A 23,931-nucleotide genomic window follows, 5' to 3' on the forward strand; every position below is an offset into this window, starting at 1 on the left:
GCTTGACTTTCCTTTCGCTCGGACGTGAGGTAAAACTGGTCCGACGAGCCCGTTTTTCGGGTAGACGAACAAGCCAGGAGGGAAGTCTGATAGAGAGCATCAACTCTCGACGAAGCTGAAGGAGACGAAGAAGAAAGAAGAACGGAACGACGCGAAGATTCATCGATCACGACGCGAGTTGTTTCGATAGAGCGAGCCTTCTCACATCGGCCAGCTTCAAACTGAGGTGATCGTTCAGCTTGTAGATGGAAGTGAACCTCTGTCCGTCGTAGAAGCTGGTGATCCTGGAATCGAGAAGAGCTTGGTAGTGGGCGGAATCGACGGCGAGGAGCTGGAGGAGGAGAGGAACGCGTCGCGGGTCGAGATCAGCTCGCTGGGTCGAGAGAAGAAGTTATAACGAACTTGGAAACTCACCTCCATGTCTTGGTCTAACAAAACGACGAGAAGCGGGGATCAGGGGTCAGAACTCGAGAAAGAACGACGGAAATCGAGCAAGAAAGAGAGACGAACCGAGCAACCATGCCTTCACTGTTTCAAGACTGAGAGAGTAGCCGAGACTCGGGTGGAAGGCCTGGTAGTGCTTCTTCTTCTTCATGAAAGTGGAGACCAGGTCCTTCGAGTAGACGTGGAGATGCAGATGTCTATGAGAGTCGAAACAAGGGAAGCGATCAGCGCCTTGTCCACCCCGTCCTCACCGTTCTACCTCGTCCTTCGAACTAGCTTCAACCCTCTTCCAAGGATCCACGGGCTTCTAAACTCACCTCATGGAAGGGATAGGATGAAACCCATCACAGATGTCCCACTCGAAGCCCTTCTCTTCTCTCATCTGAGCCTTCATCCTCCCCTTCACGATCTCCAGCATCTGCTCCAATTCTTCCAGCACCTCGGTAGCTAGAGATCGGTCCAAACTGAGCACCGTCCTGATGTCCTCGAGTTGAGAAGCTTGCAAAGTCGAACCGTTGTTGAGAGGGAAGGGGAGGCGAGGGAGGATGAGACAGTGAAACGAGCTCTGAGATGAGAATGAAACGATCGGTATGGGCGAGGTACTCTTTGGACGGGATCTGAGTTGCAGGTGAGACTGTCGAGGCGTGGGAGAGGAGAGTTGTTGACCAGGACATGGAGGCCAGAGGAAGGGAGAAAGAAAGAGAAGGGGAAGGTCGTCGTTCAGTGGGAGACAGCCTTTTCCTTCAGGTTCAACTCTATTCCCCCCTCAACTTTCACTCGCTTCATTTGAAACCTTCTCGATTTACTGCTTGGAATCAGTAAGACACTCGTGAGTATCCGTCTAAGCAGGTCTCGGTGAGACATAGACCAAAGGAGGCGGAGGAAAGGGGAACGAAGGGAAGAGCGAAGCTCACCATCCTCCTCCCTTCCTCCCATCGTTCTTTCTCCTCCCCCTCGATCTTGGGCACTCTCTAGATCTTTTGACGCTCTTCTCAAGCGACTCCTCATCTTCCTTGCTCTCTCAACGAAGTCCTTGCTTCGTAATCATCCTGGATCGGTCAAAAATGGACGAAGTCGAACTCGAGTGAGCTCACCTTGTCTCTCCTCCCTCCCTCCCTGGCCCTCTCGTTCTGTCTGACCTCCTCGCTCGTCTTTCTTCAGGTGCTTCAACCTTCTTCAAAGCATCGGAGTGGCTTCAAAGCCTGCTTCTGCTTCGCCTCCACCCATAGCTCCCACGGGTCCTCTCAGGAGGGAGGAGAACGACAGGGTCGAGGAGGACGAGGCTCAGGACGTGATCAAGAGCGAGCTCAGAAGGCAAGTTCAGGTCGACTTCCTTACAAAGTCTTGATTCGAAGGTGGAGAAGACGTAGCTGATATTAGACCAGTTCAATCTCGATAGAAGTGGGAAGAATTTGGATTCAAGATCGAGGCAAGGGGCGTCGACCTTCACGTGAGCTCTCCCTTTCCTTCCTCCCATCTTTTGTTCCAAATCGAGAACTCCCAATGTTGAAGCTTCTGTCTAACGCTTATTCGAACCAGAGATCCTTACTCTCTCGAGCGTCCGGTTTTGTACTCTCCTTCGAAGGTCTACAAACCATCTCCCAACGCGTTGTCTCCTCCTCCGTTCGTCCTCTTTTTTCCTTCTCGATCTTTGCTGGCCGCATCCTACTAAGTTAATTTCGATCTCTTTGTTTTTTATGAAGGAGAAAAACTCGCTCGTCGTCTCCAGACCGTCCAAACTCCTTCGTTGCTTCCGGACGACACGAGCGAAGAAGGTGCGTCGATCTCTTCTCCTCAGTCTCGAGACCGAGAGTCGAGACTGATCGCTGTGCATCTCTTCGTCAGGTCTAGATCTCCTTCGAAGCGAGGTCCATCATGGAACGCTTCCGGTGGCTCTCGAGACTTCTGCACCCTGTTCATTTCCGTTCGTCCAGTCGCGTCGCGTCGTCCCGTTTGGCTCTGTACAGAGGCCAAATCTGACTCTTCCATCCGAACTGGAACTCACCTCACCTCAGGATATTGGACCGACAACTTCTGATACCGACCTTCAAGAACTCTTTGGGCGATTCGGACGCGTCGAAGAGTGCGGTCGTTTCCTGCCTCGCTTTCCTCTCCAAAACCAACGACTGACCACTGCAGCTTTTTCACTGACAGTACTCGGACTCGTACCTTGAAAAACAAGCGGATTGCTTTCGTTGAGTTCCAAGACCCTGTTGACGGTTCGTACGACTTTCTCGCTTTCGTCCATCCGCGCGTCCCGAACTGTCCGATTTTTTTCGATCAGCCAAGATCGCACTCAGACAGATGAACGATACCATCATCGGATTACAAAGAGCTCAGATCTCGTACGCTTCTTCGGATTCTACAGGGACTCCTTGCCGAACTCTCGTCGCTTCTGTAAGTTTCCCCTTCCTCTTTTTCCGTCGCCTACCGACTGACGCGTTCGCATTCTTTGTTTCATCCCTGAAACTCAGTCAGTGGATCCCTCCCTTTCCGAGTCGGAGCTTCTAAAGCTCTTTGGTCAGCATGGCGTTGTTTACTGGTTTGTTTACTGGTCCGCTTCGTCGCGCACCTTCCCTCTGCCACCCACCTCCTCCTTTGAAGCAATAGCTGACGATGCTTGCCTCTTTCTTCCTTCATCCTCAGTGCCAACACTTATTTAGTAGACAAGCAACGTGGAACCAGTCTCACGTTCGTCGACTTTGAGAAAGAGTCGGACGCTGTCCTCGCTCAGGCCGCTCTGAACGGTGAGTTCCTTGTTTATACTCACGCCTTGCCGCCTCTCGACACTGATCATATTGGCTTTGTTTTTTCGTCATCTAGGTACGATGGTCGGCTCTCGACGAATGGAGGTCACTTTTTCCAAAGCAGAAAGCTTCGACCTTCAAAACGGCACGTGGAAATCGAAAAGCCTGCTTCGTGCGAGGAGACCTCAATCCCCCTCTCCCTCATCTGTATCCAAGCGATATCAACCTCCCGATCTTGAGGAGTCCACCGCTCTGCTCGTCAAAGTTAGTCTCCTCTCCTCTCCGCTTTGTCTCTGTTCGTCCTACCTCAAACTGACCTCAATGTCCTCTCTCAGAACCTACCACCTCGCTTCACTGCACCTGAGCTCAAACACTACTTTCCCGGATCTTCCTTCGCCTAGTTCGTCCGATCTCCCCTTCTTCGTTTAGGCGCTGAGCTGAACAGACTTTTCGCCTCCTTCGTCGTTTTCCCTCTCGCTTTGCAGCATCAAGATCACGTACACCATGGATAGCTCTACTGCTCATCTAGAGTTCACCGTATGTTCTCGAATTACGCTTCGTCGTGTTTGGAAACTTGAGCTGATCCTACTCCTCTTTGCTCACTTCTGAACAGACGCGTCGAGCAGCCGAGCTCGTTCGAGTCCTCGACGGTAAGCCGAATCGAACTCCTGAGTCTATCTCGGAAACATCTCGAATCCAAAATGTTTTCCTCTCTGGTGTCTTCTTCGACCTGCTACTACAGGAATCACCATCGGCAGCAGACGTATCTCCATCTCCTTCGAGAGCGACCCCGACGGCCCTTCGTCTTCCTCTCGTCCATTCGCTTCAACGTCTTCTTCTCGATCGGTCATCGGTGAATTCAACGAGTCCTTATCGAGAATGGAAACTGGATCGAGGACTGGAGCTCGAGATGTGGACGAGTTTGGTCGAGAACGACGCGCTTTGTCGGATGAAAGGGAGTCGTTGGACGACGAGAGGGTGTTGGGTCGATGGTTCGTCCTATACCTCCTCCTTCTGTGTTTTTGCTTGACGACGTTCGACGTGCTGACTCCTTTCCTTGCTTCTCGTAGACACACTGTCGATTGGCAGTGCGTTGGGGGGAGAGGATGGGAGAAGCACGATGTGGCCCGGTCTCTTCTTCACTTTGCTGATTTTACGCGATATGAATTCACGACATTTGTTTTCAGATCCCCCCTCTCGTTCTGCTCCGCCAGAATACAACCACTACCGAAATACGAAGCTATCGAGGCCCACGTCCTTCGCTCAACGACCTCTTTCCCAAAGAGATCTGACTCGCGCCTTCCCCTTACTTTTCTGCAAGATGGCTATCATCAAGTCGTCCTCCGATTTCACAATTTTTCAAACCAACCTTCCTGGTTGTATGGGAGGAGTTGTTGAAAGACAGAGTGGGTCTCGAGCAACCTCGCTGATCGTCGCGTCCTTCTGATTTCTTTCCCGTGACGTCCTCTTCCATCACATTGGATCCCTCTGCATCAAGAGGTATTCCCATAAGCGAGCTTTCATCTCTGGTCTCCCGACGCGTCGTTATAGATGGTTTTTGCTTTGGATATCTCTCCTCGTCGCCGCGAGCGGACGATTGGGAACGAAATGAAGCGTTACCTTGAAGGAAGGAAGAGGTTTCGGTCGTCTTACCTTTGAGAACCAGGAGCTTGCTCTCGGTGTGGTTGCTGTTGCTAACAAAGAAGCTTTGCTTTCAGGCGAGAGATCGGAGTCAAAAGGAGGGAGAAAAAGACGACGCGAATCGCTCAGTCGGGTCTCTCTCCTCTGGCCTTCGTTGCTTTCGCTTAGAAGAGAAAGGACGAATGGTATCGAGAAGGATTCATCATAAGCCAAGGCATTTGTATTGTACGAGATGCGAGGGAGAGGGTAGAGCGTTGAGGGAAGGTTGGACGAGAGAGGGCGGGAGGGAGGGGCAAAGAGTCAAAGAAAAGGCTGGCTTAGAGAGAGACAGGATGTGAGACAACGCTGATCCGCCGCTCCCAGAGCAGCCGATGCTGATAGATCGTGAGGATCTGTAGCAAAGACGTCTCTGGAGGTGAGCTCGTCGCTCGATCCGGATCTCCCTGCGTCTTGCGATGCCTCTGATCTGCGAAACTCTCGTCGGTGCTGGTGCGAGGCAGATGCGAAGAGTCGGTAGGTGGGGTGGAGATGATGGTTAAAGGGACTGGAGGCGTCAAGTTGAGATGGAAGGACGAGAAGAGGAACGAGGGAGGGAAGGCGAGGGAGGACGAGGAGAGCGACTCCCTGGCGCTTTTGCTTGATGTTTATCGACAGATTTTGCCGAAGCACCCAGCTGGAACGTTCAGAGAGGAAGAGAAGAGAAATAAGGTGGAGGAGGGGGTCGTGGTTGGAGGAAGAAAGAGAAGAGAAGGGAGGGGGGGAAGAGACCGCGGGAGGCTGAGAGTTTTTTGCAAGCTTTCAACCTCTTCCTTCTTTTGACCTCTGAAGCCAACTCCCTCCCCTCCTCTCAACGTTAGTTCTTCCTCCCACGACCTCCCTATCACCAGCAGATCATTCCCTCCCATCTACAATCCACGCCCGAACTCGAACGGACGAAATCCGAGCCCAGGAGGAGCAGGAAAGCAGGGTCGAAGGGAGGAGGAGGAACGAGAAGAGAGGGAACGATTGGACTCGTTCTTCCCTCTCCTGGCCGGTGGAAGGATGGGTCTCGGATGGATTTCGGAGGAAGGGATGTAGAGGGAGATGGAGGTGTGTTAGGATGTGCTGAACGAAAGCTCTGGACCTGAGGGAGGGGGAGGTCAGGCTCGTTCAAGCTCAAAGGGAGGAAGGAGTCGAGCTCAGATGGTCGAGTCGACTCCCTTCCTTCCTTGCACCCAGGTCTCTCAACTTTCCTTAGTTGAGAGGGGAACCTTTGATCCTACACTCTCTACAGCTCTCTCTCCTCCCCTTCCCGACCACACATTTCCAAACTCGCTCTGTGATCTCTACGAAACGACGAGAGCTGACCTCGACTCCCCTTCCTCCTCTTCTCTCGAACAGCACCTTCCACCTCCTTTCCTCTCCAAGATGTCTGCCGATCTTCAGTGGCTCCTCCTCAGGAAGTCGAACTCCTTCATCGTCAAGCGAACCGTCGAGGGACCCATCTTCTCGTCTGAGCCTGGAAACCTCCGAAACATCCACTCTTTCAAGTACTCTGGACTCGCCAACTTGAAGACTGTTGCTATCACCCCTTCCACCGAGACCGGAGGACTCACCCTTTCCACCCGAATCATTGGAGCCAACCCCCGACACGTGAGTACGCCGTTTCGAAGCCGTCGTTCGAACAAGAGAGGGAGGGAGGAGAAGGCAGGGAAGCTCAAAAGAAAGGGAAGGAGCTCGAGAGTTGACCTCGTTCGTTTCGTTCTTGCTTCTTCGTTCGCTCCTCACAGGTCAAGAAGGCCATCCGATCCGTTGCCCTCAAGGGAAACGCCGGACAGAGGCGAGTTGCCAAGATCATTGCCGTCGAGACTGCCGCTAAGGGATACCGACCCGACCTCAGGACGTGAGTGTCCCTTCCTTCCTTCCCCTCCCTTCGTTTCACGCCTCGTTTCGTTTCGTCTCGACTCTCCTATACCTCCTACACACATCCCTGTCCACTCTCATCTCCACTCTCTACTACACTTCCGCAATGGATCCAACCCCGTCCTATCTCAACCTCTCTCTTCGACTCTCGAGTCGAAGCAGGAGAGGTTTCCAGAAACCTACGGTTCGATCAATCGTTGCTAGATCGATTCAGTCCCGACCTTTTCCGTGCTCTCTACCTCTTACTTCTGTGGAGTTGGGCCTCATTGCTGGTCGGGCACACCTTTCTTCTCTTCATCTCTCTCTCTTTCTCGCATCTTAGCTAGCTTCTCTTCCCTCGTCTCGTCCTCTCCGTCGCGTTCCTTCTCCCCTCCGTCGAGCAAAGATCAAATTACTGACTCCTCCTCTTTCTTCTTCCACTTCTTCTTCATACTCTCCTACACCACCTCGTCGCTCAACTCGGATTTCAACTTCACTTCAACGACCTACAGCTCGGCTCTCGCCCGAGCTTCTGCTCTCCAGGCTTCCCAGATCGAGGCTGCTTCCCCCTCCACCACCAAGGACAGGAAGCCCCGACACAAGGTGCGTTCTTCCCTCTCCACCATTTCCTGTATCTCTCCTCGCTTCACGTGTAGCTGATCTCTCGTTCTTCCTCCGTTTCTCTCCCAGGTCGTCGCCGCCCCCGTCGAGGTTGAGGCTTAAAGCGTCGTTTGAACCTGAACGAAGCTGGTAGGAGGGAAGGGAAACGGGGAAGAAGGATACGACTCTACTACGATCATATGCCTTCTTGGAAATTACAAAACTGCTCCCGTCGAGAGAGAGAGAGAGAGAGACGAGCCAGAAAAGGTCGAGACGCGACCCAGGTCTGTTCCTTTCTCCGTCGGTCTTTTCCTTCCTCCTCCGAACAAAACCGCTCTCGACACCTCTCGTGACTTCTCGAGACCAGTCGTTCTAGTATTAAAAAGAGAGAGATGACTGCACTTTCGTTACTGTCCTTCAAAACAGGTCGCCGTCTCAAGGTTCTCCGACCCCCCTCCTCCACCCCATGATTCGAAAACTCGAACCTGAACCTGACTCGCCCTTCAACCACAACAACCTCCCCTTCTCACTACTCTCACTTTCTCACAGCTCTCAACTATGGATCACACTACTCTCTTCTCTCCTCTTGCTCAGCTCAAGACTCACGATGGAAGTGAGTAGCGCGAGAAAAGCGGCGAGCTCGAACGAACCAAATTTCTGACCTTCCCCTCCTTCCTTTCCTTTTGCTCACCTCCAGTCCGAGGACTTTTCAAGCACGAGAACGCCGAGCGAGTTTCCTTCCTCGCTGGACGACCCAACCCTGGAACTTTCCCTTTCAAGGTGAGCTCTCATCCCTTTCTGTCGTCGTTCAAAACCAGACGGAGGGGAAGGACGAAACGAATCGAAGAGCTCACACCCTCTCTCCCTCCTCCTTGCCTTTCACGCTCCTAGGCCTTGACCTTGCACATGTCTCCTCCCCTCGGAGCTGAGGAAGGGATCGAGGGTATGGATCTCCTCATCGAGGGAGATGACATGGTCGAGGCTCTTTCCTAGTGAGTCCACGTTCGTTCTTCGTGCGAACCCGAAGGGAGGCCGAAAAAAGTCGAGCTCAACCTCTGTGTTTTGGAATCCTCTTCTGACGCCTGTTTTCCTTCGACCTCTTCTCCTGCTCGTTTCTAGCGGACCCACTCAAGGATGGCCTCGGTTGTGAGTCTTTGGAGCTGACCTTCTGCCGGATCCTCGAGCAGGGAAGGAAAGGACGAGCTCGTGAGCTTCGATTCGCTGACCTCTTCCCTCCCTCCCTTCCTTCCTCCGGGTCTTCTTCTTCGCTACAGGAACAACTTCGTCACTGAGTTCTCCTCCCAAGTCCACAACCGACCTCGAAACGACTCGTGGCGAGTCTCTCTTGGTGCTGGATGCCAGGTCCGTTCTTCGTTCCTTTTCGATGCCCGAACGAGCGCGTCAAGCTCACAGGCTGACTTTTGCTTTATCCTCTCCTCCCTCTCTTCACCTCGGTCAGGACCTGATCTCCAAGGCTCTTCACGTTCTTGTCTCTCCTGGAGACAACGTCCTTATTGAGTCTCCTGCCTACTCTGGAGTCATCTCGATCCTCTCGGTCTTGAACTGCAAAATGCACGAGGGTGAGTCGACTCCTCTTTCTGTTCCTCTTCTGCTCTGACCCGATCCTGACTCTCGTCTCTTTGCTCCCATGCTAGTCGACGTCGACTCCGAGGGTCTCGATCCCGTCAGGATGAGGAAGATGCTGGAGAACTGGCCCGCGGGAGAGAAGAAGCCCACCATCGTCTAGTGAGCTCGCTCTCTCTTCCTCTTTCTGCTACAACTTCGGAAGCGAGAAGCTCATCATTGCTTTCGATGTTTTTTTCGCGAACAGCACCGTCCCTGTCGGAGGAAACCCTACTGGTTGCTCTGCCTCTGTCGAGCGAAAGCTCGAGGTCCTTCGAGTTTGCGCCGACCACGGAATCATCATCATCGAGGACGATCCCTACTACTTCCTCGCCCCCAAGATGATCAAGTCCTACTTTGAGCTCGAGACCCAAGTCGTTCCTGAGGGAGGACTTACCGGTTCGTTTTCCCTTTTCAAAAGTCTTCTCGACGCGTCTTCATCGAGCTCACCTTTCTTCGTCTTGGTCGTTTTCAGTCCGATTCGACTCCTTCTCCAAGGTTCTCTCCTCTGGTCTTCGACTCGGTTTCGCCGCTGGACCTACTGCCATCATCAACGCCATGGATGTTTGTGAGTCTTCGATCCTTGAAATGCGACGAGTCGAAGAAAGCTCGAAGTTGATCGACTCCCCTTCCTTTCTCTTTCTCCTAGACTCCGCCATCGTCAACCTCCAGCCTTCCTCCATGTCTCAGGCCATCGTCTGGAGTCTTGTCTCCAAGTGTGAGTCCGCTGCCTCTTCCTTTTCTCTCGATTCGAAGCGTCGAAACCTCGATCTCACTCTCGCCTTTCTTTCCTTTTTTTTTTCAGGGGGCATCGATGGCTTCCTCGAGCACGCTAAAAAGGTCGCCATGGTCTACGAGAACAGACGAGAGTGGTTTGAGGAGCTCGCTCACAAGCACCTCGATGGTCTTGCTACCTGGGTGAGTCTTCGTTCCCTTCTCTTTCCCTCTCCGACGACGATCCGAACCTGACTCGTCTCCTCTTTCGTTCTTATCAGGTCTCTCCCGTCGCCGGAATGTTCTTGTTCATTGACGTCGCTCCTCTCAAGGACGCTTCCCACCTCGCTCTCAGCCGAGCCATTGAGCACGGAGTTCTCGTGAGTCGTCCTTCCACCGTTCAGACGCGTCGAGCTCAACGACTCACTCCCTCTTCCTTCTCGATCACAGGTCGTCCCTGGAACCTCCTTCTACCCCTCCGGAAAGGTCTCCTCCAAGTTCCGAGTCGCCTTCTCCATCATCGAGCGAGATGCCGCTGACGAGGGATTCAAGAGACTCGCTGCTGCGATCAGGGAGGCGAGGAAGGAGGAGGGTATCGACGCTTAGACGCTGCGTATAGACTCTGATTCGTAGACTGCGAGGTATGTTTCTAGGTTCGGTACAGAACACTTTCTCGTGTCTCGCATCGTTCGCATCTTTCAGCTCGTTTTCTGCTTTTGCTTTCCACCGTTCTTGCTTCGCATCTTTCCCTCGCTCTGTTTCATTTTGTGTGTTTCATCTAGTAACGACCTCCTACGCCCCACCCATCCCATCCCATACAACCCATTCATCCACCCAAAAGTACAATAGACTCTGCGTAGTATCTTAGAAGGGACGTTCCGGTATCTAATGCTCTGAAACTCAGGGACCCAGACGACGCGTCGAGATCGAAGGAGAGTGGCGCTGGAAGCTACTTCTCTCCTGCCGGATGCACTAGGCTGTCAAAGACAGAGGTCGAACTGTATGCTCAATTCGACACTGCATGCAGCCAGTTTGAGCACATTTGCCTTCAATTCTGCCCTTCCTGCTGCCTTGCGATTCACGACGCGTCCTCCTCCTCCTTCGCGCCTTCCTCTCCCCGCAACCCTGACCCTGCATCTTTCACCAAAATCGGAGCTCGACGAGTAGGATGCATAGAATGAGTCCGAAAGAGAGAGAATGAAAAAAGATGGATCATCAATGCAAAGCGAAGGCGAAAGAAGACGAAGAGAGTCGAAGAGAGAGAGAATCGTTAAAACATGTGGGGGAGAGAGAACGAAGCGAAGGAAAAGACATATACGTACGTAAGATGGCAAGAAAATGTGAAGGAAGGGGCGTGTAAAGATGTAGTATGTTGGCATGAACGAAAACGGATGGACGAAGAGAGTAAGGGGAAAGATGGATGGGTGGGAAGAGAGAACGAAGGGAGAACGAAACCGAAAACCGAAAACCGAAAACCGAAACCAAGACCGAAAACTAGCTAATCTAGTCCAGGGAAGAGAGAAGAGAACGAGAACGAAAACGAAGCAGAGAAACCGAGCGAACTAGACTACTGATTCAGCGACCTCGAACTGCCCTCCTTCCCCGTCCTCATCGCCACCCTCCGAATCTCCCACAACCTCCCCTCCTCCCTCTCCCTCGTCACCTTCACTCCCAACCCCCACCCAGCAACCTCCGCTCGATGGCCCTCCTCAGCAAGTCTACACCGTCTCGCAAACTCCTTCTCCTTCTCCTTCCTCCTCCTATCCCCATCTCCCTCGTCCTCCTCCCCTTCCGAGGCGAGGAACTCGTCCAGATCCATCCCACTGTTGCTCGACGCTCCCGATTCCCTGATCCTTCGTGCTCGAGAGGAAGATCGCTTCTCCTCCCTCTCCGCTACGGATCCAGAAGTCGCAGAGGGGCCTTTGAGGGCAAGTTCGACTTCGTCCTCGTCGTCCATCCCAGCGAAGACGTCTTCTTCTTCCTCTTCTCCTCGACCTCCCATGTGGATCCATTTCATTCGTTCCGGATCGAACCACATGTTGCCGACGACTTTGGCGGTGAGGGAGATGGCTGCTGAGGAGACTGGACTTCCGGGGAGATGGGTGTTCAAGCTGGAGTGGGAGGGATTGAGGTTGTTGTTGGTGAGGGCGATGGAGTGAAGATCGGTGTGGGTGTAAGTGTGGCTGGTGGTGAAGGACGAGAGGGAGGTGGTTGATTTCCCGGTGTGGTGAGCGATGAGGAGGGGTCGAGCGGAGGAGGAGAGACCTTCGAAGGCTTGAAGAGCGGATTCGTTCCCTTCCCACCGAAGGGTTTTGGGGTTGTAGCGCATTTGACCTCGGACTGGATGGGAATAGGAAAAAAACAAGATGCGAGAAGACGTCAGTTTCAAGCTTTGAGCTTCGAGAACAGGGACGAAAGGAAGAGGAGAGAAACGCACCTTTCGAACTTGGTTCGCCCATGTATCGAATGAGTTTGATCGTCCTCGGAGGTCCCGTCTTCGACGATGACTTCTCCGTGGCAGTAGGTTTCTTCCTCTTGAGATCGGTGGAAGTCGTAGCGGCGGTGAGGGACGAGGTGACCTGCGTGAGTTTCGAGCGAAGGAAACCTTGACGCGACGGAGGGTTGGCGGGAGGAGAGGTTGCTGAGGAAGAGGGTAAGGGTTTGGTTTCTGAATCGCCGTCGAAGGTAGATGAAGAGAGTCAGCCCCTAGTTCGGACCGAAATAGAAAGAGCAGAAGAGAAGAAAAGGAGATTCACCTCTTCTCGTCGGCGTCGAAGTTGTCGTCGGAACATTCCCAACCCTGTACCTCCCTTCCTTCTCCCTATCGACCTTCAGATCCTCAAACCCGTCCAGCTCCGTTCCATCCCCATACTGCCTCTTCTTCTTCGGCATCGAGACCAGCTCGGGCTTCGGAATCGTGGTTGCTCTCCTGCTAGGCGTCGGAACCGTCGTCGTCACGGTTGGATGACTTCCCGCTGAAAAAAGGTTCGGAGTGATCGCTGATCTCGTCTTCTGTCTCGACGACGAGGTGGGCATGGTGAGTCGTTGATGGAAGGGTTGAACGGTCGCCATGCTTGGGCTGAGTGGGAAAGGGGAGGAAGGAGTGGAGGGACGAGAGGAGGTGGGAGGGGAGGTGGAGTTGGGAGGGTTGAAGAGATCTGGACCTCCTATACGATCTCGTTGACGAGCGATGCTGGCTGCTGTGGGAGCTGCGAAACGACTGCCTCCTCCTCCTCCTCCTGAAGACGATCCAGCGACGGAGGAGGGAGTGGACGAACGTTCTTGTTCGTTGGCGAAGAGCATGGGGAGGGAGGATTTCCGACTGAGGAGGGAAGCGGCATGAGAGCCTGGGTAGTGGGGTTGTTGATGAGGGGAGGGAGAGGGAGGAGCTGCTGAAGAGGGGTGGAGAGAAGAGGAGGAAGCGGATCCGTGTCCGAGGTTGATTCTGGCGTTGGATTTGGCGGCTCGAAGGGAGGATCCAGGAGGGGAGGAGTTGAGAGGGTTGGAAGTGTGGGCGAGGGATCCAGCAGTTGCTGACCGAGACTGAGGAGCTCGAGGTCTCGTAGACGTGGCAGGAGTAGGTCGAGAGGAGGAAGGGGGGGGAGAGGGGTGCTGGTGGTCCTCCGGCTGACGGAACGTCTCCCTCACCGACACGGGGGGAGGATTCGGACTCTTGGTTCTTCCCCATCCTCGTTCTCGTTCCAAATCCTTCTCCCAATCCTCCTTCCCCGACGCTCTCCCAGAAGGAACCGTCCCTCCAGCGTTCTTCCCTCCCACGACCCGTCCCTTCCCTCCGACGTCCCTCTTCGGCAGAGGCAACGTCTTGTTCCTCGCCTTGGACCTGACCCTTCCCAACCTCCCCATCGTGATCGGCACATCGTCGTCAATCACTAATCCTGCCTCGAAGCTCATGTCCTCGTCCGTTGCTCCTCCAGCACTGACGATCCGTACGTTGTCGGCTCCTCCTCCTCCGTTCTTCTTGTTCGAGCGAGACGACGAGTTGGCCGCGTTGGAGGAGAAGTGATGCGAGGCTGGAGGATTGTTTCCTTTCCCTTTGGCGTCGAGGAGAGCCTGGAGGCGAAGATCGTTGGTGCGACTGAAGAAGAGAGGATCGGGAAGGACGATGCCATCGAGATCGTCCACGTCCTCCGAAGCGTCGGCGGCGAAGTCGAGGGAGGAGGATTCCGAGGGATGGTCGCCTGCTTCTGAGGAGGAGCGAACGAGGGAGGGAGGAGAGAAGGGGATGTGGAGGATGTTGCCGACTCTGGAAGAAGGAGAGGGTGCTGAAAGACGAGGATGGTTGAGACCGTTCGACTTCCTCGAGAAGGACCCTCCTGTCGCTGCTGCTGCTCCTCCCGCCGAGTTGGTGCTGGACGACGACGAGGGAGTGTCTCCCCAGGTGAAAGAGGATCCAGGGGTGCTGGTAGAGTTGGAAGCGGAGGTGGTGGAGGAGAAGGACGCTCTGGAGGATTGAGAGCGGAGAGGACGAAGGTTAAGATTGGAGAGCGACGTGGGAAGGGAGAAGCCGTCTTCGATGTCGACGTCGGGAGGGATGACGAAGGAGGATATAGAGGATTGGTTGGCAAGACGACGGACGGTTCCTGTCATGGTCTTGGGTGTGGAGAGAGTGGGAGTGTCTGAGGAGGAGGTAGAGGAGGATTGTCGAAGGAAGGAGGAAGGGAGTCGGATGGTTGTCTGACCCGCCTTGAGGGTGTCTGTTCTGTCGTCCTCGTCCTCGTCGTCCATCTCGTCGAATCCATCCCTCTCTACTGCTGCAGCATCTCCCCAACCTCCCAAACCACCTCCTCCTCCACTGCCAGAAGGAACTCCGAGCTTGAACGAGGATGCTCCTACTCTGCCACCAAAGTCCTCGTCGACTCCCCAATCGTCGTCCTCGTCCTCGTCTCCTCCTGCGACTCCAGCCGAGGAGTACGAGGAAGCGGACGAGATTCGTATAGGATTGAAGTCGTTGGAAGGGAGAGCGAAGGAATCGTCGTCTTCCCAGGATTCGATGGCGTGGTGGTGGGACATGGCGAGAAGGAGAGGAAGGGAAGGGAAGGGAGGAGGTGTCGAGCGAGAGACGCGGCTCTCTTGGAACGAGAACAACAAGAAGGAGAACCGTTAATGTTCGAACCTCTTAATAAGCAAGTGCATACAGTGTATATGCTCACCTGGATGATGGTTGAAGGCTCCTTTGAAAAGACGATGGATGCGAGGGAGGGAGGAAGAGGGAGGGAGGAGAAGAGAGCGCGCGGGCGGTCTGAGCTCAAAGGACGAGACGAGAGGTGAGACTGGAGGGAGAGAAGGCGATAGTAGAGATTGGTGGGAGGGGAGGAAGGCGGAGGAGAGGAGAGGGAAGGAGGAGGGAGTTGAGCTGGTGTCTTGAAGATTGGCGAAGAAGAAGGAGAAGGGAGAAGGTGAGAGGTGAGGCACGAACAACGAGAGGGAGGAGAAGAGAGAGGGGAACGGAAAACACAAAAATATAGAAACGAGATTAACAAAAGTCTAAGCGAGATCTCGTAGATTTTCTATAACCTATCTACCGAAATCAAGCTCAAGAAAATCCTCCTACTGCCAACCCAAAGAATGACGCGCGCCCTCTCCCTCTCTCGCTTGGTGACCTCCAAACCACCACCATGTCCTCCTCCTCCACTCGCCGCCAGATCCTCACTCATCTCAAAGCTCTCCCTGATCAATCCTACGACTACGTAAAATCTATACCACGTCGTTATCGTCAGCTCAAGACCTTCACGAAGCTTCTCATCTGGTCAGCTCTCAACTCGACTGAGCTCGTTTCCTTCCCTCCTCCTTCGCACTCACGCCCGTTTCCCCTTTTCTTTCTTTCGCTATAGGATCCTCGTTCTGTTCCATGTTGTGTTGATCTCTGGAATCATCGCTATAGGACCTGTTAGGATTGGGAACTTTGTGAGCCTTTTACTGTTACGAATCGAGGAGTTGAATCGAGTTCGTTCGTTCTTGCGAGCTCATCGACCGTTCCTTCCTTCCCTGTCTTTCTCCTCCTTCGTTCGCCTCAGTTCACCCGCCTAGCAGCCTCGATTCAAGCTCTAGGAGCACCAGGGTACCTTCTCGTAGGAGGAATGGTTGGTAAGTCCCCGATTCCTCCTTCCTCGCTCCCTCCTCCTCCACGTCCCTCTCACGCTCTCTTCTCACCTCTCCTTCCTCGTTGCTCCTCTCCTCCCTCCCACCCACCTACACCCCTACGTCTCAGCCCTCTCCGCCATCCCTCCCTTCTTCGGATTCGCCTCCTCTCTCACCTTCGCCGGCTTCACCTACGGTCTCCCTCGAGGAATCCCCATCGCCTTCTTGGGAACTCTATCGGGCTCCTCCATCGCGTTCTTCCTCTACAGATACGTCTTCAGGAAACAGTTCGGGAAAATGATGGGCACGGGTGCGAACGGGGGTCAGGGGAGGGAAGGTGGGAAGTGGGAGGCTTTCCAGGCGGTGGTGGTGAGTCCAGAGAAGAGGGGAAAGAGGGTGGGAGAGGGCAGAGCTGATTGTTTTTTTGGTTGGCTTTGGTTTGGTAGAAATCCAAGAGTCTGCCGTTGTTGATTGCGTTGAGGTGGTGTCCTTTGCCGTTTGCGTTGTCGAATGGGTTCTATGCGGTGAGTTTGAGTGAGGGCGGAAGAGTAGAGAAGGGAGAGCGAGAGCTGATCGCTTTCTTTTTCCTTTCAACAGTCTCTGGAAGCAGTTTCCTACTTCCATTTCCTCATCGCTACCGCGTGAGTTCACTCGATCTTCCACTCCACTCCCTCCAGCACTCCAAACGAGCCCTGACCTTCCCTCGTTTCGACCTCGCTCGCTTTCCGCAGATGCATGGTCCGTCTCGAACTTTCTTCCCTCTCTCCACGCGTCCCAAGCCCCAAGCTCACTTCTGTTCCTTCTCTCTTTCCCTTTCCCAGCTCCCCAAAACGATCCTAGTAGTCTACGTCGGTTCCAGACTCGACAACCTCGCTGATTCCGAGGCGCCTCACGACCGCGTTTCCACCCTCCTCAACATCGGATCGATCGTGCTCGCTACGGTCATTTCGTTCTTGACTGGGTGGTGAGTCCTTCGCACCCTTCTATCTTTTTTTTGAACCCAACCCGGTCCAATCACGACTCTTCTGCCCTCCTTCTTGCTTTCGCACGAGCGCTGACCCCTCCTCCCCGACGCGTCTCCTTCTCTCCTTCGTTCTTCGCTCGTTCGTTCATCACAGGTACATCTATCACTCCCTCCTCCTCCACCTCCCCCAAATGCCACCCATCATCCCCGACCCGTTCCTCACGGACGAGGAGAACGCCGCGAGGGCTGGCGAAGGAGAGGCGTTGTTGATGAACTTTTCGGACGAGGACGAGGAGGAGGGAGAGGTGTTGCCGGTGCAGAACGGAGGGTTGGTGGCTGGTGGGAGGGGACCATAGAGAAAGGAGGGATGTGTACGCTTTTGCTTGAGACTATGCTGTCTGTGTATGTGTTTGTGTGTTTTTAGGCAAAGGAGAGAGAGAGAGAGGACAGAAGAGAGACCGACGGAGGAGGTTGGTTGGGGCGAGAGAGATTGAAGGACCAGCTTGAGAGGTGAGAGGTGATTATGTTTGCTTGAGAGTGTGTGAAGGTATGGTGTAAGGGTGTGGGTACGAAGATCCGAACACGAGAGCCATAGAGGCTGTTTCGAAACTTGAGAGAAGAGGAGCGAGACGCGTCGCGACGAATCGAAGAAAGTGAAGGCGGAACCAACGAAGCCAGAGGGCTCTTTCTTTCGGTATCTAGAAACGAGGGTCCAGATGATTAAATAAATACAACTTCCTCCTAGCACTACCCTCTGAACCCTCAAGCATCCCTTATCCTCCCCCTCTCCTCCACCATCCCAGCCATGATCCTCCCATCCTCCGTCCCCAACCCTCTGAACCCATCCACCACGCCTCTCCAATCCCCCCCTTCCTCCTCCCCAGCCGTCTCCTGACTAAGCTTGAACCTCCCTTCGATCCTCGTGATCTCGATTTCTAGCCCTACGATCCCCTTCTTGAGAATCTCTACGTAACTCGAAGGAGCGTCGCTCACTTTCCATCCCTCTTTCGTCTTCGTCTCCCCACCAGCACACTCCTCCTCCACGCCTTCCCCGCCACCCTCCTCCTTCCTAAACCGCCTCTGCTCGTTCCGATCCGTCAGGTCGTCCAGCTGCTTGGAGAGGAACGCCCCCGTCGCATCCGTCGCGTCTGGCTTGAGGGAGTGGTAGACTCGAAGGCGACCGTAGACCTGAACTGCTGCGTAATTCCACGTAGGCACCACTTTGCCGGTTGTCGGTTTGGTGGAGATGTAGAAGGAAGGGGTGACGTAGGAGTGGACGGGAGCGTTGAAGAGGACGAGAACTTCGTCGGAGAGGTGGGTTGAGTTGGAGGTGGTCGAGGAGGAGGAGGTGAGAGCGAAGATCAAAGCTTTGGTTTGAGGGTTCGCACGAGCCATGTGGGCTCGAAGGGTTCCTAAGGAGGGTGGTGGGGAAGCATCGCGTGAGGAAGGGTCGAAGGAGGAGGAGGGGGAGGGAGGAGGAGGTCGATCCAGGACGAAAGGGAGGTGAGTCGTTTGGAGAGGAGCGATCGTTGGATGACCTGCGAGGTGGGTGGTGAACAGGCCGAGAGGGTAGGTTTCTAGGAAGGTGTGAAGGGTGGGGACGTCCAGTTCGGCGTGGACGGGTCGGATGTACATTCTTTCGAGAGGAGGAGGGAGAGGGGGAGTCAGAGTTGGAGAGAGAGAGGAAAGAAAGGAAGGAAGGAGCGCTGGATGAGCTTTCGGCCTGGGCGTTCGAACTTCGACGAGTCACATCTTTTTGATTTCCATGGCAACGAGAGCAAGGCCCGTTGATGGCCTTCCTTGAAGGTCGCTGCTCGATTCGGAGCTTGCGAGAGTTTTGTGGACGAAAAAATGATGCGAAGGAAGGCAGGGAGGAAAAGCCAAAGTCGAGGTTGGTCTTGAGCTCAAGCGCTTTCCCTTTCCCTTTCGCCTCGAAGTATGTAGCTTTCCTTCGACCTAACGTGACTTCACAGGATATCGAGAGAGATGTCTGTCGAACCCGTCTATATCTCCAGAAGAAGAAAAAAAAAACTAACTCCGCAGAAACCTGTGTCCTCTCTCCCTCCCCCGACGAAGTCGAGCTCCGAAAGACGCGTCCTCCGATTCCTCGGTTCTGCCCTCCTTCCTATCCGAGATCAACCCATCATCCTTCCCAAACCCTGCCTCAGCGCCCCACCAGCCATCTGGGCACCGAATCCACCCATGCTGCCGAGACCTCCGAGGATGGATCCAGCGTTCGAGACCGAGTTGGACCATCGTTGCTTCGCGTCTCGGTCGGCGTCTGCGAGAGGGATGAGGGAAGAGGGACAGAGTTGATCAGGACGGGAAAAGAAGAAAAAACGAGGAAGGGGCAGAGAGTGAGGGAGAGGGAGGGTAAGGCGAGACCTACAGGTGAAACCAAGGACGTTCGAGAGGTTGAAGACGAGAGCCAGAGCGACGATGGGAAGGAAGCTGTACAGAGCAGAGGTAGAGAATGTTAAACGGTTCAGCATTTCTCGGGGTTCGCAGTTGATCATCTCGTTCTTTCAGATATACTGGGTAGGGAAGGAGGCGAAGGCGAGCTCGAGGACTCACGAGATGCTGAACTTGAGTATCGAAACGAAGAACAGAACGGCCCAGCCGACGGGGTACGCGTAAAGAGCAGTCCAGAAGAGCTTGGTGTCGACCGGGTTGGAGGGAACGGAAGGCTGGAGCGGACGAGTAGGAGTTGTACAAGAAGATCAGCGACGACGAGAGGTCGAGAGAGACGAAGCGGCGAGGCGAGAAGGGAGACCGGTCAAACTCACGTCTCGAGATTCGAACACCCAGGAGCTCTCCCCATCTTCATCCACCTGGTTCCAGTATCTCAGTCCTACGAGAGTGCGTCCAGCAACGTTCTGTTGAGAAAATGGAGCCTCGTTTAGCTCGACTTCGTGTGAGCTTCGACGCAGCGATTGAACGGGAGATGAACGAACCCTCGTGTTCCAGAAATCCATCGAGAGTAGGATGACAACCATCACAATCTAGAAGAGAAGCGAAACGTGAGCGGAGAGCACCCGCAAGATCAGTATTGGCGAAACGACGAAGATGGACAAGAAGGAGGAAGGGAGGAGGGTGGAGGGAGGACAGATGGGAGGAGAACTCACCGACAGCACGTAGTTATCCGTGAAGAGACCACATAGAACGTACACAGCAATAGCTGCTGATCGGAAGAAATAAAGAGAGAGAAGGGCGAGCTGTTGGTAGGAGAAGAGGGAGAGGAGAGGGAAGGCGGAAGAGGTCAGCTTCGATGCGAGCTCGTTCTTCTCCTTCTGAGCTCAAGCAGCTCGTCGAAGAGGAAACAAGGGCGTATGTTGGGGACATGAGCTCAGCGAGCATACATCTTCGCTGTGATGACCGTCGAAAGAGTTCTCGTTCCTCCAAGAAGGAAGGATGGCAGGAGGAGAGAGCTCGAGGCCACACCTCCTTCCTTCCCATCGCTTCACTTCCAGATCCTCGTCTCTTCATCTCCAGACCCTAGCGCACGAAAGTAAACGGCAGACTCACAGGATGACTACTCCTCTTGAACATCCCTACTACGCTATCATCCTGAGCGTCTCCGTTTCCGCCGCTCTGGGTGACGGGTGTCGGCAGGCCTGATCCAGGCGTGAGCGTCTCCCTTGGTCGTGGGGGTGCTCCTGACGAGCCGATGTTTCCAGAGGGGAAGCGAGGTGTTGATGGGGGAGAGGAAGAGTCGGGTTCGATATCGGAGGAGAGAAGGGGTTGAGAGGTCGAATTCATGGCTGGGAACGAGATGGGTTGTTGGGAGACGTCAAGCTCAAGAAGGAGGAAAGGGTTCGACTCTTTGAGCTCGTAACGACCAGCATCAACGAATCGTCAACAACAGGGATCATCTTCAAGAAAGCTCAGGGATACAGAGCTCGACAACTCTTCATACTCAAAAGCCGTTAAATCCCCCAAACCTTCCCTTCTTCCCCTCCCTGTTCAGCCCTCGCCAACCATGCCGCCCTCCTCCTCCCCTCCCCTCTCGATCCCTCTCATCTCCCTCTCGCCTTCCAAATCAGCTTCGGTCCTCGCTGAAGAAGTCTCCAACGCTTGCAAGACCTCAGGATTCCTCTACATCACAGATCACGGAATCCCTCAAGAGCAGATCGACAGAGCCTTCAAGATCTCTTCTGAGTTCTTCGAGGGAGAGGAGCAGGGCGAGAAGGAGAAAGTCGGAATCACTGTAGGGAACAAGGGAGTGAGTTGAACCGTTTCTGGCTCTCTTTGATGCTTTCCGGGATGTCTTATCGCTGTTCAGGATTCCCTACTGGCATGGCAGAAGAGGAGAAAGAGGTCGAACCGCCGATAAGAGTCCGACGTTGAAGCTGATGAGCTGATAGGTCCCCTTCTTCCTCTTCTTTTTTCGCAGTGGACACAGGTCAGACAGGAAAGCCTAGATCCATCTACAGCCAAGAAGTTCGTCCCATCTCCTTCGTTGTGCAGCTCTCGTTCTCATCCTCCAATGGAAGAGCGAAGACTGATCTCGTCCGTCGCCGTTTTCCTCCTCTTCCCGCAGAGGAGACCTGCACGAGGTCAGTATCCGCTGCTGTTGAGTTCAAGGTGAGTAACCAGTGCTGACTTTGAATCCCCGCTCTCCTTGCAGTCCTTCTACTTCTCGAAGTTCGCCCCCGACGGAACTCCAGACCAACCTCTCCCTCCGACTTTCGCTGCGAAGCAGAAGGAGTTGGCTGCTTTCTTTGAGGTGAGTCTCATCATCTGAAAGTCTTTATGCCTTGAGTCTGATTTTGTCTTCGTTCGAAGTCGCAGAGGAGTCCACAAGCGTCTCAGATTCTGACGCGTCGCTTTCTTCTTTTCTCAGGCAACGCACGACCTCTGCCTTCGGATCCTCTCGTCCTTCGCACTCTCTCTTTCAGTAAATATATCGGTCCTCTACCCCCTCGTACACTCTCGTCCTAACTCCTCCTGCCTCCCCAGCTCCCACCCAACTTCTTCGACGCTCTCCATCCAGGAGTCTCCGACCGACTTCGTTTCCTCCACTACCCACCTCACATCCCGACCTCCAACGAACAAGACGCTCGATCAGGAGCTCACTCGGACTACGGAAGCGTCACTATCCTTTTTCAACATGAAGTTGGAGGTCTTCAAGTCCTCCTCCCTTCCTCGTCGTCTTCGAACAACGAGGAGACTTGGGTCGAAGCGCCCATCATCCCGAACGCTCTTCTCGTCAACGTGGGAGACGCATTCGAGTTCTGGTCGTCGGGCCTGTTCAGATCCACAGGTAAGCCGAGCTTCCAACATCCCTCTCTCTCTCTCTGTCTCTCTCTCGCTGATCGCGTCTCGTCTCAACCTCCTTCAAACCAGTCCATCGCGTCCCGCTCCCCTCTGAGGAAGCTCCCCGACGGTACTCGATCGCCTACTTCTGTCAACCTGGAGACGACGTAGTTCTCAAATCGTTGGTCGAGGGTGGCGTCAAAGAAGAAGACGAGGAGAGGTGGAGGGAAATCATGGGGAGGAAAGGGTTGTTGAAGGACGATGGGACGGTCGTGGAGAAGATTACTGCTGGAGAGCATTTGCAGATGAGGTTGGCGGGAAGTTATAAAGGGAGGAAAGAGGAGTAGATTAGGAGCTGGGATCGAAGATTGTCTTGCGCGACGCGCAAAGTTGGGAGTCGAGGAAAGAAAGGCGAGCTTGAGCGAGTCGAGATGGACGCTTTCGACGTTTAGTGCGCAAGCAACTCCACTCTGAACATGGTTCCCAGCTTGACATGAAGGCCAGCTCGGCCAGCTCTGTTGCGAAGCAGCTCACAGGTTTCTGCGACCACCGACCTCGACACGAAACCACCTCTTCCTTTCCCTCTCTGTCGCCTCTCTTGATCACATTTCAAGCTCATTCAAAATCCCCTCCTAAGCCTACACCTTCTCCTCCGGTGCATCCTCCCACTCCTTATCCTCCTCCTCCTGCGCCTCCCTATCATCCTTCTCCTCCTCGGTCTCTCCTTCCTTCCAACTCCTCGCGGTCACTCCCTTCCCCGGAACGTTCACCCACTTGGGACCCAAGATCCTCGCTCCTCCACCAGGTCCCACACCACCGTACATCTCCTTCATGTAACCCACTCTCTCCCTCTCCTTCTGCTGCGCCTGGTACTCGGCTTGGATGCGACGACCTTCGGGCGAGAGGAGGTAGGACGTTCCTTTGACGCGAGTTCCAGGGAGGCGGATGGGCACTTTGGGATCTTCTTCGGGCCAGTGACCGGTGAAGGGGACGTTGATGGGGAAGGGACGGGGTTTCTTGTTGTGCCAGGGGTGCTCGCCTTCGCGGAGGAGACCAGCCTTGAGGAGGGAAGGTGAGAGGGAAGGGAAAGGGAGGGAGGGAAGGGAGGGGAGACGAGCAGCGATGGAGGAGGATTGAAGATAGATATTCCGAGTCAGTGAAAGCTCAGAGAACAAGCCCAGAGGCACCTCTTGCCATCCAGGCCTCCCAAATCGCTCCATCTCCCACAGAACCCATCCAAACGACCGAAAAGGACGATCCAAAAAAGTCGTTCAAGCTCACCTTCTCCAACAGGAAAACGACTCTCGTCGTAGGTTTCGCTCCTCCTTCCATCAACCACCACATGATCCTCCCTTCATTCCACTCTATCCTCTTCTCGAATCTGGTAGCTGTTCTTCCAGCGTACTCTTCCACTCCAGGGAGAGCTCGATCTCGAGCGACAGGATCCCATTCCCCAAGCTTCTCTAACGGCAGGGCGTCTCGACGAGCTTTGTTGGGAGTGGCGACGATGTGATAACGGAGGAAGTCTCGAGGACCGTGGAGAGCGAGTCGTAGACGGCTGAAGGAGAGGTCGTCGAAGAAAGGGGGGAAAGGGAGAAAAGGGGAGGAAGGAGAAGGAGGGGAAGGAGGAAGAGTGAGCTCGCAGAGAAACGAGGGAGAGAAGGAGGGGAGGGCAGGCAGAGAAGAACGTACACTTTTGCTGTGTTGATCTGTGAAGGAATCACGAATCGTTTCTTAAGAGGGACGTTGAACTTTCCCATTTTGGAGAAGGGAAGAAGAAGGAGGACAGGAGGGAGGGAAGGGAGAGCTGATGGTCGTTGAGAGCGAAATCGAGTGCTCAAGGAACGAGCTGAACATCTTGACCATTTTTCTCATACTTTTCGAAGCGAAATCGCTCCAGGATAGAGATGAGAGTCTAATAAGCATTCTGAGCGGCTCAGATTCCCACCACATATTCTTCGG

At 54.2% G+C, this 23,931-nt stretch overlaps 11 protein-coding genes across 11 annotated transcripts; 5 read left to right on the forward strand and 6 right to left on the reverse strand.

Moving 5' to 3' along the window:
- Window positions 1-460: 460 nt before the first annotated feature.
- BDY24DRAFT_340638 (uncharacterized protein) lies at window positions 461-1,012 on the reverse strand (the record flags this gene model as incomplete). The annotated part of the gene is made up of 2 exons (XM_076637406.1): window positions 461-641; window positions 762-1,012. Coding segments are annotated over 2 exons (432 nt in total), but the record flags the coding sequence as incomplete, so codon positions are not given.
- Window positions 1,013-1,227: 215 nt separating this feature from the next.
- Window positions 1,228-4,351, forward strand: BDY24DRAFT_67237 (uncharacterized protein). The gene is made up of 18 exons (XM_076645055.1): window positions 1,228-1,273; window positions 1,420-1,528; window positions 1,606-1,758; window positions 1,844-1,894; window positions 1,984-2,067; window positions 2,148-2,219; window positions 2,290-2,368; window positions 2,460-2,527; window positions 2,599-2,663; window positions 2,729-2,841; window positions 2,919-2,986; window positions 3,091-3,191; window positions 3,268-3,455; window positions 3,527-3,591; window positions 3,677-3,728; window positions 3,805-3,841; window positions 3,934-4,183; window positions 4,262-4,351. Coding segments are annotated over exons 2-18 (1,467 nt in total). The 5' UTR covers window positions 1,228-1,273; window positions 1,420-1,508; the 3' UTR covers window positions 4,263-4,351.
- Window positions 4,352-6,239: 1,888 nt separating this feature from the next.
- BDY24DRAFT_340674 (ribosomal L28e/Mak16) lies at window positions 6,240-6,718 on the forward strand (the record flags this gene model as incomplete). The annotated part of the gene is made up of 2 exons (XM_076637408.1): window positions 6,240-6,464; window positions 6,602-6,718. 2 exons carry the CDS (start codon window positions 6,240-6,242, stop codon window positions 6,716-6,718), a joined length of 342 nt encoding a protein of 113 aa, XP_076496557.1.
- Window positions 6,719-7,742: 1,024 nt separating this feature from the next.
- Window positions 7,743-10,578, forward strand: BDY24DRAFT_389924 (aminotransferase-like domain-containing protein). Its single transcript, XM_076640598.1, has 13 exons — window positions 7,743-7,926; window positions 8,011-8,093; window positions 8,205-8,305; window positions 8,433-8,459; window positions 8,588-8,675; window positions 8,773-8,893; window positions 8,969-9,059; window positions 9,145-9,335; window positions 9,412-9,504; window positions 9,586-9,654; window positions 9,742-9,854; window positions 9,932-10,030; window positions 10,101-10,578. The coding sequence occupies exons 1-13, from the start codon at window positions 7,872-7,874 to the stop codon at window positions 10,254-10,256; spliced, it is 1,287 nt and encodes a 428-aa protein (XP_076496558.1). The 5' UTR covers window positions 7,743-7,871; the 3' UTR covers window positions 10,257-10,578.
- A 226-nt stretch (window positions 10,579-10,804) lies between these two features.
- On the reverse strand, window positions 10,805-15,177 carry BDY24DRAFT_389927 (uncharacterized protein). The gene is made up of 4 exons (XM_076640599.1): window positions 14,822-15,177; window positions 12,407-14,740; window positions 12,088-12,318; window positions 10,805-11,990 (listed from the first exon to the last, which is right to left on the reverse strand). Exons 2-4 carry the CDS (start codon window positions 14,679-14,681, stop codon window positions 11,218-11,220), a joined length of 3,279 nt encoding a protein of 1,092 aa, XP_076496559.1. The 5' UTR covers window positions 14,682-14,740; window positions 14,822-15,177; the 3' UTR covers window positions 10,805-11,217.
- A 37-nt stretch (window positions 15,178-15,214) lies between these two features.
- Window positions 15,215-17,424, forward strand: BDY24DRAFT_389928 (TVP38/TMEM64 family protein). Its single transcript, XM_076640600.1, has 9 exons — window positions 15,215-15,417; window positions 15,503-15,575; window positions 15,686-15,755; window positions 15,880-16,118; window positions 16,196-16,273; window positions 16,347-16,390; window positions 16,481-16,487; window positions 16,571-16,713; window positions 16,868-17,424. Exons 1-9 carry the CDS (start codon window positions 15,287-15,289, stop codon window positions 17,067-17,069), a joined length of 987 nt encoding a protein of 328 aa, XP_076496560.1. The 5' UTR covers window positions 15,215-15,286; the 3' UTR covers window positions 17,070-17,424.
- Window positions 17,419-18,417, reverse strand: BDY24DRAFT_389933 (uncharacterized protein). Its single transcript, XM_076640601.1, has one exon. The coding sequence runs from the start codon at window positions 18,346-18,348 to the stop codon at window positions 17,476-17,478; it is 873 nt and encodes a 290-aa protein (XP_076496561.1). The 5' UTR covers window positions 18,349-18,417; the 3' UTR covers window positions 17,419-17,475.
- Window positions 18,418-18,700: 283 nt separating this feature from the next.
- On the reverse strand, window positions 18,701-20,553 carry TVP23 (Tvp23p). Its single transcript, XM_076640602.1, has 7 exons — window positions 20,239-20,553; window positions 19,839-19,928; window positions 19,668-19,715; window positions 19,500-19,589; window positions 19,288-19,400; window positions 19,103-19,164; window positions 18,701-18,994 (listed from the first exon to the last, which is right to left on the reverse strand). Exons 1-7 carry the CDS (start codon window positions 20,470-20,472, stop codon window positions 18,849-18,851), a joined length of 783 nt encoding a protein of 260 aa, XP_076496562.1. The 5' UTR covers window positions 20,473-20,553; the 3' UTR covers window positions 18,701-18,848.
- BDY24DRAFT_67328 (uncharacterized protein) lies at window positions 20,447-22,532 on the forward strand. The gene is made up of 7 exons (XM_076645056.1): window positions 20,447-20,935; window positions 21,107-21,153; window positions 21,254-21,269; window positions 21,341-21,439; window positions 21,557-21,610; window positions 21,673-21,976; window positions 22,060-22,532. The coding sequence occupies exons 1-7, from the start codon at window positions 20,693-20,695 to the stop codon at window positions 22,314-22,316; spliced, it is 1,020 nt and encodes a 339-aa protein (XP_076496563.1). The 5' UTR covers window positions 20,447-20,692; the 3' UTR covers window positions 22,317-22,532.
- A 1-nt stretch (window position 22,533) lies between these two features.
- On the reverse strand, window positions 22,534-23,526 carry BDY24DRAFT_422417 (uncharacterized protein). Its single transcript, XM_076644015.1, has one exon. The coding sequence runs from the start codon at window positions 23,187-23,189 to the stop codon at window positions 22,608-22,610; it is 582 nt and encodes a 193-aa protein (XP_076496564.1). The 5' UTR covers window positions 23,190-23,526; the 3' UTR covers window positions 22,534-22,607.
- Window positions 23,251-23,526, reverse strand: MRPS16 (mitochondrial 37S ribosomal protein bS16m MRPS16; the record flags this gene model as incomplete). The annotated part of the gene is made up of 1 exon (XM_076637171.1): window positions 23,251-23,526. A coding segment is annotated over one exon (276 nt), but the record flags the coding sequence as incomplete, so codon positions are not given.
- Window positions 23,527-23,931: the final 405 nt, after the last annotated feature.

The sequence above is a fragment of the Mrakia frigida genome, assembly GCF_051309035.1.
Source record: "Mrakia frigida strain ATCC 22029 unplaced genomic scaffold BDY24scaffold_16, whole genome shotgun sequence".
In the NCBI taxonomy this organism is placed as follows: domain Eukaryota; kingdom Fungi; phylum Basidiomycota; class Tremellomycetes; order Cystofilobasidiales; family Mrakiaceae; genus Mrakia; species Mrakia frigida.

Excerpts from the sequence above, each read along its gene's own strand:
- BDY24DRAFT_67237 (XM_076645055.1), top strand. The coding sequence starts at position 1,509 with ATGGACGAAGTCGAACTCGA. Across the intron at positions 3,192-3,267 it reads CGCTCAGGCCGCTCTGAACG|GTACGATGGTCGGCTCTCGA; the intron begins GTGAGTTCCTTG and ends TTCGTCATCTAG. Across the intron at positions 3,592-3,676 it reads CCCGGATCTTCCTTCGCCTA|CATCAAGATCACGTACACCA; the intron begins GTTCGTCCGATC and ends CTCGCTTTGCAG.
- BDY24DRAFT_389924 (XM_076640598.1), top strand. The coding sequence starts at position 7,872 with ATGGATCACACTACTCTCTTCTCTCCTCTTGCTCAGCTCAAGACTCAC. Across the intron at positions 9,505-9,585 it reads CATCAACGCCATGGATGTTT|ACTCCGCCATCGTCAACCTC; the intron begins GTGAGTCTTCGA and ends TCTTTCTCCTAG. Across the intron at positions 10,031-10,100 it reads CCATTGAGCACGGAGTTCTC|GTCGTCCCTGGAACCTCCTT; the intron begins GTGAGTCGTCCT and ends TCTCGATCACAG.
- BDY24DRAFT_389927 (XM_076640599.1), bottom strand. The coding sequence starts at position 14,681 with ATGTCCCACCACCACGCCATCGAATCCTGGGAAGACGACGATTCCTTC. Across the intron at positions 12,319-12,406 it reads TTCGACGCCGACGAGAAGAG|AAACCAAACCCTTACCCTCT; the intron begins GTGAATCTCCTT and ends ACGGCGATTCAG. Across the intron at positions 11,991-12,087 it reads GGGCGAACCAAGTTCGAAAG|TCCGAGGTCAAATGCGCTAC; the intron begins GTGCGTTTCTCT and ends ATTCCCATCCAG.
- BDY24DRAFT_389928 (XM_076640600.1), top strand. The coding sequence starts at position 15,287 with ATGTCCTCCTCCTCCACTCGCCGCCAGATCCTCACTCATCTCAAAGCT. Across the intron at positions 15,756-15,879 it reads TCTCGTAGGAGGAATGGTTG|CCCTCTCCGCCATCCCTCCC; the intron begins GTAAGTCCCCGA and ends CCTACGTCTCAG. Across the intron at positions 16,274-16,346 it reads TGTCGAATGGGTTCTATGCG|TCTCTGGAAGCAGTTTCCTA; the intron begins GTGAGTTTGAGT and ends TCCTTTCAACAG.
- BDY24DRAFT_389933 (XM_076640601.1), bottom strand. The coding sequence starts at position 18,348 with ATGTACATCCGACCCGTCCACGCCGAACTGGACGTCCCCACCCTTCAC.
- TVP23 (XM_076640602.1), bottom strand. The coding sequence starts at position 20,472 with ATGAATTCGACCTCTCAACCCCTTCTCTCCTCCGATATCGAACCCGAC. Across the intron at positions 19,929-20,238 it reads TCAAGAGGAGTAGTCATCCT|CTCGCCCTTCTCTCTCTTTA; the intron begins GTGAGTCTGCCG and ends TCCTACCAACAG. Across the intron at positions 18,995-19,102 it reads GAACGTCCTTGGTTTCACCT|ACGCCGACCGAGACGCGAAG; the intron begins GTAGGTCTCGCC and ends TCCCTCTCGCAG.
- BDY24DRAFT_67328 (XM_076645056.1), top strand. The coding sequence starts at position 20,693 with ATGCCGCCCTCCTCCTCCCCTCCCCTCTCGATCCCTCTCATCTCCCTC. Across the intron at positions 20,936-21,106 it reads TCACTGTAGGGAACAAGGGA|TGGACACAGGTCAGACAGGA; the intron begins GTGAGTTGAACC and ends CTTTTTTCGCAG. Across the intron at positions 21,440-21,556 it reads AGTTGGCTGCTTTCTTTGAG|GCAACGCACGACCTCTGCCT; the intron begins GTGAGTCTCATC and ends TTCTTTTCTCAG.
- BDY24DRAFT_422417 (XM_076644015.1), bottom strand. The coding sequence starts at position 23,189 with ATGGAGCGATTTGGGAGGCCTGGATGGCAAGAGGTGCCTCTGGGCTTG.